General features: G+C 44.4%; 2 protein-coding genes across 2 annotated transcripts in view; both read left to right on the top strand.

The window, feature by feature from the left end:
• kctd2 (potassium channel tetramerization domain containing 2) overlaps window positions 1-2352 on the top strand; it is a 7086-nt gene extending 4734 nt beyond the window's left edge. Inside the window, exon 6 of the mRNA XM_079333705.1 lies at window positions 1-2352. This exon is cut by the window's left edge and continues 1834 nt beyond it. The gene's annotated coding sequence lies outside the window, so the exon portion shown is untranslated.
• A 1894-nt stretch (window positions 2353-4246) lies between these two features.
• The window catches only part of slc16a5a (solute carrier family 16 member 5a), an 11972-nt gene continuing 6218 nt past the window's right edge, over window positions 4247-10000 (top strand). The window contains 2 exon segments of the mRNA XM_079333683.1: window positions 4247-4779; window positions 7603-8045. Coding sequence (XP_079189809.1) covers window positions 7694-8045 — 352 coding nt within the window. The 5' untranslated portion in view covers window positions 4247-4779; window positions 7603-7693.

The raw sequence follows: 10000 nt of genomic DNA, 5'->3' as shown, positions 1-10000 counted from the left end.
TTCTCTCATCGTGCAGCACTTGTAGCAGCTGTTGGCGTGAAGCTGAATCGAGCTCATCGTACTTTAAGCCCTCAAACACTTGAGATTACACCTTCGTAGATATTTACATTATCACACCCTGCAAGGTGACACGTGGTGCCACCTTTCCGAGCTGCGGAGTGAAGCTTTAATTTCACGTTAAGTTGTTGTTTTTGTGCTGGTAGATTGGCTGAAGTTTATTTCTCTTGATATATATATATAAATATAAACACGTGACTTTACGTGTCTTATGTGACACCACGCGCTGATTTGAGCGACATGAGATCAGTCTGTTAAAAAAAGGTCATAATTATAATAATAGATGGATTTTATATAACGTCTTTTTAATGACGCGTGTTTACACGAGGAAACAAACGTCTGGCTGAATATTTTTAAATGACGTGCACAATGCAAGCATGAATCGGCCTCCCGTTTATAAAGCAGCGAAAATATCCACTCAAATATCTTTTAACGACGTTTCGTACAGAGGCTGAGGGTTCAAATCCAAACCTCTGCCCTTCGCTGCATGTCATCCCCTCGCTCTCTCCTCCAAACAAAAAAGGCAAAAAAAATGGCGCAAAAAAAAAATAAATCTTGATTAATCGACTTCAAACCTGCAGAAACAAAATGCTGCTTGATCGATGATTCCTCGTGTCACATGAGCAGCGTGAAGTCGTATCAGAAGGTGTCAGCAGGTGGAGAGTCTCAACTTATTATCATCACTGCCCCTTAAAGTTTGTATAAAGTTAATTTATATATCAGCATGAACTAAAAGAATGCCAGAAAAAAGAAACCCCCATCTGCTCCTCTGACCGTGTTCAGTCAGACATCGGAGCTCTGACCTTTGATGTGACTTCTTCTTTGTTGGTTTTTTATTTTGTCGTTTTTTTCCTCTCGGCCGTGTTTTGTGTCACATCGAGGAGCACTTTTGTTTTTCTTTTTTTTTCTTTTCTCCCTCGTCAGCCTCTTTTGGCCTTTTGCAAAGCACCGTCGGGTGTTGTTTCCCCTCGTGTCCAGTGTTGTGCCTTTGACCTGTGTTGTGCACAGTTGTTCTCCCCTCTTATCACAAGTCGCCTCTCGTACCTTAAAAAAAAAAAAAAAAAAACCCAACAAAAAAAAAAACCCGGAGGCACTTACCTGAGGTGTGATGTTTAATGCGGTCTTTAGCTTGGTTTGTATCGTTCGTGTTTCGGCGAGAGGCGAGCCAACAGATCCGTCGCCCCTCCGCTTTGTTTTCACCTTATGCTAAAAAAAAAACTCTTCTTGTGCCATTTTGCGTTCAAGCTGAATCGAGCCACAATCACGCCATTTAAAACTGTGTCTGAATCTGCGGTGAACCCTGAGGACGACGGTGGTTTGGGACTGCGTTTGCTCCTCAATGGGAGGAAAGCAGGAAGACCAGACCGAGCAGGTCTTATCTTAGTAAAACTCCAGCTGTGCACTTGAAAACAGAAACCAGATCGGACTTCAGACTCGCCGTCGTTCGGCCTCTTTTTGCTTCGTCCCTGAGTTGCATGCTGAAGCGATCCCCGATGATTGAATCGATTTATTTGTGTGTTATTAACCTTGAAGCACTTATTAAAACCCGTCACCTTCGTGAGCCCAGTTTTAACCTCGACGGTTCGGGTCAGTGGTTCCCAAACGGAGGCTGAGTCCGGACCGCCACAGGAGGTCGCAGGACAGCCAACAAGAAAACGACTTTACACTTCCTGGCCTTGACTTCACTTTCTAAACGTTTAGTCTTCAGTCGGACGGAGATGCTAACGATGCTAACGGAGATGCTAACGAAAAGTGAATCAATGATCTGAACTTGTTTTGACGTTTAAAGACCCCTGAGGATGACCGGTGGTCTTTCCCTTTCGTGACACCGTGAATACTTTATAAACGACTGATTCAAAGAATCCTGAGGCGCTCGCTAGCAAACGTTAGCTTGCTAATTTCTTTACTTTTCAGTGACTTGCAAAACTCGCTTCTCCGGTCATCAGCTGTTCCTCTGACTGTTTATTAAATTAAATGATTATAAAATCAATCCATCCATGTTTCTGTGTAACGCCAATGAATTGTGACTTTGGACTTATGTCTTTGAAAAAAAAAAATTTTTTTGAAGATGTTTACCTTCCGTTACCTAAAAGTCGATATCATCAGTGCAGACAGAAGGGGTCGATAAATGCTCCTTATTGATTTGTGCGCAGGAACACCAGGCCACCCCTGCACGGGTCAGGGCCCCGGTCCTTCAGGTCTGGACACGCCCCTGCCTACGGGAACCACTGACCATGTTGAACTTTCTAGTCTGACTATATTAACATTTAAATCGAGCACCCGTTGTTTGTTTTTTTTTTAAAACATACTAAAAAACAAATTGGTTTGTATTCTCTCACGTGCACTTCTTAACGTCTACAGATGATGTGCAATTTGAACCAATCTGCAAAAAGAGTGGATATATCTTGTGTTGTTTGGGCACGTGAACACATGAGAGCATGCTTTGTTGTAGAGATTACGATGTTGTGTACTGGATTTAGTCTGACCTCTGTGTTGGTGCAAAGTGTATGTGCTGCATGGTGGGGGGTTGGGGCTGGAGGGGGGGCGGGGGGGGGGCAGAGGGAAGGCATGGCTCTCTGTAAGGTGTGTAGGTGTAGATTTAATGTGTGGAACAGGTCGACAGATTCTCTACTCACACCTTCTGTTTCTTTCTTGTTTTTGTCTCTTTGTCATTTAACGAAACATAAACAAATTAATCAACCAATCAGATCCCGTCCTGCCCCCCCCCCACTCCTCTCCTCACACCTTTATTTACCTGCAGGAAAACTCCCAAAAGAAAGATTTATTTTTTATTTTTTAAAAAACACATGAATCACTTTGCCGGTCACTCTGTAAACATCTTGCATGCGTTTGTGGACATGCACTCGTGTACGCTCATTTAGACGTATTGAAAATGTCTCATATTCCTTTGTGTTAATTTATCAACAGTATTGATGTCAAATGTGAATATTGTCAACGGAGACCGTGGAGATATGTTCAGAAGATGACTAAACAATTGGTCTGATTGTTTGTTTCACTTTTATTTATTTTGTATTTTTTGAATTTTGTCTACCGAACGTTGTTTCTTTACATGTAACGACTTTAACGAAACCCCCCCGTCTGGTTTTTAAATCATAAAATGTGTCTGTGTTTTAAAAGGTCGTCTCTCGGACTCTTTGTTGGTTCTGTTACTTTTTATTCAGTTACAAACATAAACTTTATTAATCAAAAACAGGAAGTGAAGGAAAAGCGATAGGAGGAGCCTCGTGTTTGGTGAACCTTCAAAAAAACTTCGACCAATGTCTGCCTTGAGGTACCAATCTGATGAACCAATCACACGCCTTCCTTGTCTCCCAGCTCGCTCTCTATATTTATACTAAAGAAACTCATTTCACATGGGATTTTTTTTTCATCTCTATTTATAAAGCAGCAAATGACAAAGGAACAAAATGTTAAGAAATCAATTTCTCCCCAAAAAATTGAGAATAAAATAAAAATGTTAACGTGTAGAAAATGCCAAATATGTAGCTTGCAAATTGAGGCAGCGTAGTATGAGTAGTGATTTCAGTTTGACCTTGAGTTCACCTGTGCATCATCGCATCAAGGTGAGATGCTGCACCACTGGAGGTCACCAGAAACAACATTTCATTAGAAGTCCTGGACTCTAACAAGGGAATAAAAAAGTGGATTCATGTGCGTGTGTTTGGCGATTATTTTGTCTGGTTGACTTTTTACAAACAACATAATCAGAGATAGATAGATAGATAGATAGATACTTTATTGATCCAGAGGGAAATTCAAGTTCAAAATCAAGGTGCTGCTTGTCAACAGGCATGCTATAGGGGGGCCCAGACTAGTAAGGGCTCACAAACGTGTTTCAAGGACCTGCAGAAAACACACACAGTAAGGTCAGTAAGGTCCTTTACCTGCTTTTGTAAAGTGTCTCGAGATAACGCCTGTTATGAATTGACGCTATATAAATAAAGATTGATTGATTGATTGATTGATGCACAGGGAGAACATGCAAACTCTAGAAAAGCCCCGTACGACAGGGATTCGAACCAGGAACCTTCTACCTGTGAAGCAACAATTATTTGTTGCCCTGAATACAAGTTTTGTCCTTTTGCATAAAGATTCACAAGTGAAGTTATTGTTAAAAAAACAACCAAAATAAATAAATAAAACAAAAAAATATGTAATAAAAAAATATATATATAAAAATGCAAAATTCAGACGACCTCATTTGAGTTCTATACGAGCCCACATGGGATCTGGACCGAGGTTGGGAAAGCCTGCATTAGCCTATATTTCCATGTGACCCCCTCCTTTCATACAGACCCACATAATAGCCCACTGTCTGTCTGTGTCCTCCATTACGGCTCTCTACAGCCTACATGTCTGGGCCCTCTTCAGCACCTCTCTGCAGCCTGTGCGTGTTGTCACAGGGCAGCTGGGCTTCTCTGGTTGGACTGGGGCCTGCACAGCCCTGCACAGCCCTGCACAGCCCCGCACCCCGACCCTCGCAGGCGGCCACATCAGTCTCCTCCCCCCCGCAGGCGGGCAGGCGCGCGCGCGCAGGCTGCTGGAGCTCCGTGACGAGCAGCAGAGAGAGACTTCCCCGGACTACAGCCGCTGCTGCTCGGCTGTCAACAAGAAGCGACCGCGCCTGTGCAGCCTTGACTGACGAAGGGGGGGCGGGAAGCGCTGGACGACCCGAAGATCAACCAGCAACGCTAAAGAAAGGTGATTTTATTGATTTTATTCAGAACCAAAAAAATCCGCTTTATAGACTGATCTGAATTTCTGCTGAAATCGCTTCCTCGTTGCTCCTTAAGTGATGTGCAGCAGCGTGTGTTTACATTTCAGGAGGAAATAACACTGATTGACACACATATAAGAACAATGTGTCTTTTTTTAAAGCGATAGTTTATTTTAAAGCTGCACAAGGGGAAGCTCTAATCAGACCTGACAGGGATGTCATGGTGTTTGGAGTTAAAATCCATATTCTGGTGGGTTTTTATACACAAACAAACCGACATAAATAGGAGATGCCACGTGGGTCAGCTGGCTTTATGTTGCTGTTAAAACAGTCAGTATTTAAATGTGATGAAGCTGAGCTCATGTGGTCCGATACCAGTGTTCAGATATCTGACCATGACAAACTGCCATGTCTCATCCCCTCATGGGCTGTCCCAGCAGCAGCAGCTGCTCACCATCACTTTCATTTAGACATGAAACATGCAGAATTCAATCACAGATCTTTCCCTTATTTGTTTAAAGCCTTTAAGGGAAAAGTTATTGATTAGTTTTTCCTGTGGAAGAGCGAGCAGCGAGCTGCTGCTGCTGCTGCTGCAGGAGATGGTTCAGGAGGTAAATGAGAAAAACAGGATGTCATGGCTCAGATTGCAGAGATATAAGAGGCCGTTCCCCCCCTTCACTGATCCGTCACACTCTCAGGATGCAGTAACAGGAATAAAACACCACACCACATCTGTACGCTTTCTTTTGTGTACTTTAATTCCTGGGCTGTTTTGGGTTTTTGTGTCGCCATTACATTTGAGCTGGAGCTATTTTTAAAAGAAAGCACGAGCGCCTGGTCTGGATCGGGTTAACTAACTCTTAACATTGTTCTCAAAGTATTTCCAGAGACGTTAAAGATCCCTTGAAGGTGAATAAATAATCTGTGTGATGTGAAAAAGCAGACTTTTTTTTTTTCTCAGTGTAAAGTTTGGCAATCGAAAAAATATGCTCATTTGTTTTCTTTCTAAAATTGAAGATTGACGACAAGTTCTTGTTTGGTAAAGCGGGAAGCTGGAGGATGGAAGTTATTAGCGTAGCTTAGCACAAAGACTGGAAACAGAGGGGAACAGCTAGCTGTTTAAAAAGTGAAGAACAAAAACAACAACCATGAAGTTTACCGTTACGTAACTCGGACGAGTCTGTCGGTTACGATGCGACGATACGATGCGACGAGGAACGATACGCTAAGTTTGGACGCGGTGGCGTGCGATGCGAAGGTACGACACAATCATGGGTTCATTTATAAAGAGGAATAAATGTGGAATTCAACAGATTTTTAAGTCACGCAGTCGTTTGTTTCTCTTCGTGCTTGAGCCCGAGGAAAAGTTCCCCTTTAGACGCAAAGAAATCTTTCTAATCGATTGATCTGACCTGGTTTAACGTGTTATTACGGAGGTTTGTGTTTCTTGTCAGTAAGTTCGGACCTAAAGTGGTTTGTGTGTCTGCTGCTTGTTAAATGGATTAATGATTTCTTTTCATTAATTTGTTGTTAAGCAGATAATTTGTCATTTTTACCTGGAAGTTTTCTGAGCACGTCGTCTTTAATGTCGAACGGTTTAAATTTGCATGCGAGTTTGGCGCTTTTGCATCACCATCGTTCCGCCCTGGAGAAGCCCGATGTGTTCTGCATTTGTGTTTTCAGGGATCATAATCTCATTCATGTTTCTCCTCTCAGCAGTTGGTACATCTGGAAATGTTAGTTGGAGCCTCTGGTGGCAAAAACCCCATTGGAGGTTTTTGCACAGAGAGCTTTTCATTCAAGGATTTTCCCAGGAGCACGTTGGTCTCATGCTGGCAAGATTAACTTTCCACCCACACAGGCTTACAGTATTTGTCCGTAAACCCATCAGACCTCTCCTTTGTTAACTCATTACACAATCTGACCTCGCTGACTTTAAAGCATTAATATTCATTTGACATTTTTCTGGTGGATGATCAAGGTGAAGCTCTGGTCTACGACCCCGAGGCTCCTGCAGGGGCCGATGGGAGTTCACGGTCTTTCCAGGGGACAGGGAGTCTCCTGTGATCGTCCTCGACTTTGAATAAAGTTTCTCTAAACATGTTGGTCACATAACAAAGTCCACCATCTGCCGACTCAGGAGCCAGAGCCAAGCCCGAGTCTTTTATTTCCTTCCGGCTCATTTAGTTTGGATTACTGTAACTTGGAGCGACCGGAAATGAGCTGAGTGCGTCTAACTTGCACAAATCATCTCGTGTTTTTGTTTTGTTTTCAAGAGCAGGACTTCATTGTCCTGTTTACTTTTGATTTAGTCTTCATGCACACACTCCTGTAGATAGCCTGAGGTTTGCTGACCAGCTGCTTATTTTCTCAGAGTCAGCGCTGGAGACCACGGGGCGTTTCACGTCTGGCGTTGCTTCTTTAAAGGAGACATATTCTCCTCCTTTTTCACCTTTTCAAACAGCCTAAATAAATGATTTGGTCCAAATATGACATGAATCAAGCAGCAGAGGAGGTTTGTGACCCTGCAGAAACCAGCTCTCTCAGAATGCTCCGTTTTGGTGTGTGTGTCTCTTTAAATAAGCCCCGCCCCCCTGAGTTTTCCTAGTAGACATCACTCGTCTGTAGAGAGAATAAAAATGGTGGAAAACCTGTGGCAAAGTTTTGCTTTAGGCTGGAGGTGGAGTCCATGGGGGGGGGACAGGTGGATTTTTTTTTTTTCTAGAATCCCACTGTGATGTCACAAGTTGAGAACATTTAAAACAGAGCGTTTGCAAGTGACATGCTTTGTGTTTGGTGTCCCTCAGGTCGCTGCAGCCACAGTGACATGGACGACAGGAGAGACTACACAACCTGCAGAGCTAACGCAGAAGCCTTGCCTGAAGTGCGGCGCAGACAATGACTCACAGAAATGGAATCAGGGGGACGAGTGATCGCCGCCTGGACGCCGAGGCCTCCGGAGTCCTTCAACGGGTCAACGGGATGGACAAAGATCCAGACTGCGAGTCCGAGGAGGCGGGGCACGCAGGTGAACGCAGACGCTCGGCGGTTGGACCGGGGGTGGTCACGGCTCCGGACGGAGGGTGGGGCTGGGTGGTGCTGGTTGCTACCATCTTAGTCCTCGCTCTGACTCTGGCGTTCCCGTCCTGTGTGGGGATCTTTTACACGGACCTGCAGAATGAGTTCCACGCCTCCAACAGCGAGACGTCGTGGGTGCCGTCCATCATGACGTCAGTGCTGCACGCCGGAGGTAAAAGTCAGAACACACTTTGTAACGTGTGCCGTTTCGAAGACTCGTGACGTCTTCTGTTATTTCATCACCTCGACTTGCAGATCTGTCCGCGGTGTCGCATTTCAGCCGACCTTTCGTGTCTCCGAGCCTCGCTGTAATTTAAGTTCCTCCCCGCTGCTGCTGCTCTTCAGGGTGAACGTGAAATACGAGCGAGTGACTTGAGGCTTGTTTTCAGCTCTCGTGCTGCGTCGCTGTTAATTCCAAGAACATTCTTTGCTGGGAAGAACCGCCGCCTGCTTCACACAGACGGACTCCGGCATGCACTGAAATAATCCTGAATAATAATGGATTCAAAACTGTAAATGGACTTGAGCTTGTAAAGCTCTTTTCTAATCTTCACACACTGACAGTAAAGACTGCATCAGTGTTAAACTCGTCTTGAGGTCACATCGGACATGTTGCTGCAGGTGTCGAACCCTTGACCCTCTGCTGGAGAGATGACTAAACCACTGATCCACAGCCGCCCCTGAGTACTATTAGATTTAATAAAATATGAGGAAATTTACCTTCTGTAATATTTCAGCATCGAGCTCATTTTAACACCGAAGGGACAAAAAACTGAATCTTAAAGCCGATCTAATTTCCCTTCCAGGATGAACTTGAACTTTTGGGGTCAAAGTTCAGCACACGTACAGATGAGATCAGCGAAACAGCTGTTAAAACGTTCAGAACACTTTTCTCTGAATTGTAGAAAAGTAGTTGAGATGACGAATTAATGCAGACGAGACCGCTTCCTTAAAATCTGTTTTTTTTTACTTCTTCAGAAAAAGTGTGGAAGTCTGTGGAAAGGGGGGCGGTGATTTAGAACCGACACGTCACCAGTCCGGGTCCCGGCCGAGTTGCCCTTAAGCAAGGCACTGACCCCCCTGCAGATTTTTTTTCTTCTTCTAAAGTTTCTGATTATTTTTGGAGATGTTTTCCAACCTTTGATGGCTTTAAGATAAAAAAGCAGAAGTGCTCAAAACTTGTTGATCGTCCGTTCGTGGAGCTTTGTCTCACACACACACACACACACACACACACACACACAGACGTCTTTGTGCTGCAAAAACAGCCGCCATCTGCTCACGCAGTAATGTCAACTTCCTCCTTCAGTGACAAGGTACCGTGCGTGAAACAGGGAAGTCGTTTAAAGAGTCAATATGGAGCGAGGGGATTAAAGTCAACAGAGACGTTCTATTAACAGGATCTCCTCACTCTGAGCGGCCACACACCTGCAGGAGTGTGCTTAGTTTTGTCCCAGTCATCCCAGACCAGGAGACTTTTATACACCGACTGGACGTGGAAGTCCAAAGTCTTCTTGGTGCACAAAGGTGTTGTCTGAAAGAGACTCCATGTTCTGTGGAATCGTTATCAGAGTAGTGCAAACATTTTTCTCATGAATGAACATGCCTCCTCTTTACGCATCAGCCACCCCTTGCTCCACATCTGTCAGATTTCATGACTCACATCCTCTCGTCTCGCTACTTGGTATTTTATTTTCTGAAGGGAGAAAGAAGTTCCTGTTCCAGCGTGAGGTGAACTTTGTCCGTCAGGCCGTCCTGGTGCTGCTCGGTGCCGTCACAGAGGAATGTGACGCCCTCCGTCCTCCCTGCCATCCTGACAAACTGTCTGGAGGAGGGTTTTTCTTTTCTTTTTGGGAGGGAGGGGGGCTTCTGTTTGCTAATTCAGCTGGAAAAAGGGAGCATTTTAAAAACACATCGAGTGGGACATCTTTGATCCAGACGAACTTTCGGAGCGAATCTACAGGACCTTTTCAAGAAGTTTCTCATTCTCCTGATATTATTCTCACATCAGCTCAATCTAGGACTTTAGAAATACCAGACGGAGCTGGCAGGAGAAGGACCGAGGAAAAACATTCGGCTGTTTGCATTACAAGCTCATCCCAGAGTGTCATGATAAAGGCTCCTTTT

This window comes from Symphodus melops (genome assembly GCF_947650265.1).
Source record: "Symphodus melops genome assembly, chromosome: 21".
Classification (NCBI taxonomy): Eukaryota; Metazoa; Chordata; class Actinopteri; order Labriformes; family Labridae; genus Symphodus; species Symphodus melops.
This window is presented reverse-complemented; position numbering and strand designations above follow the sequence as displayed.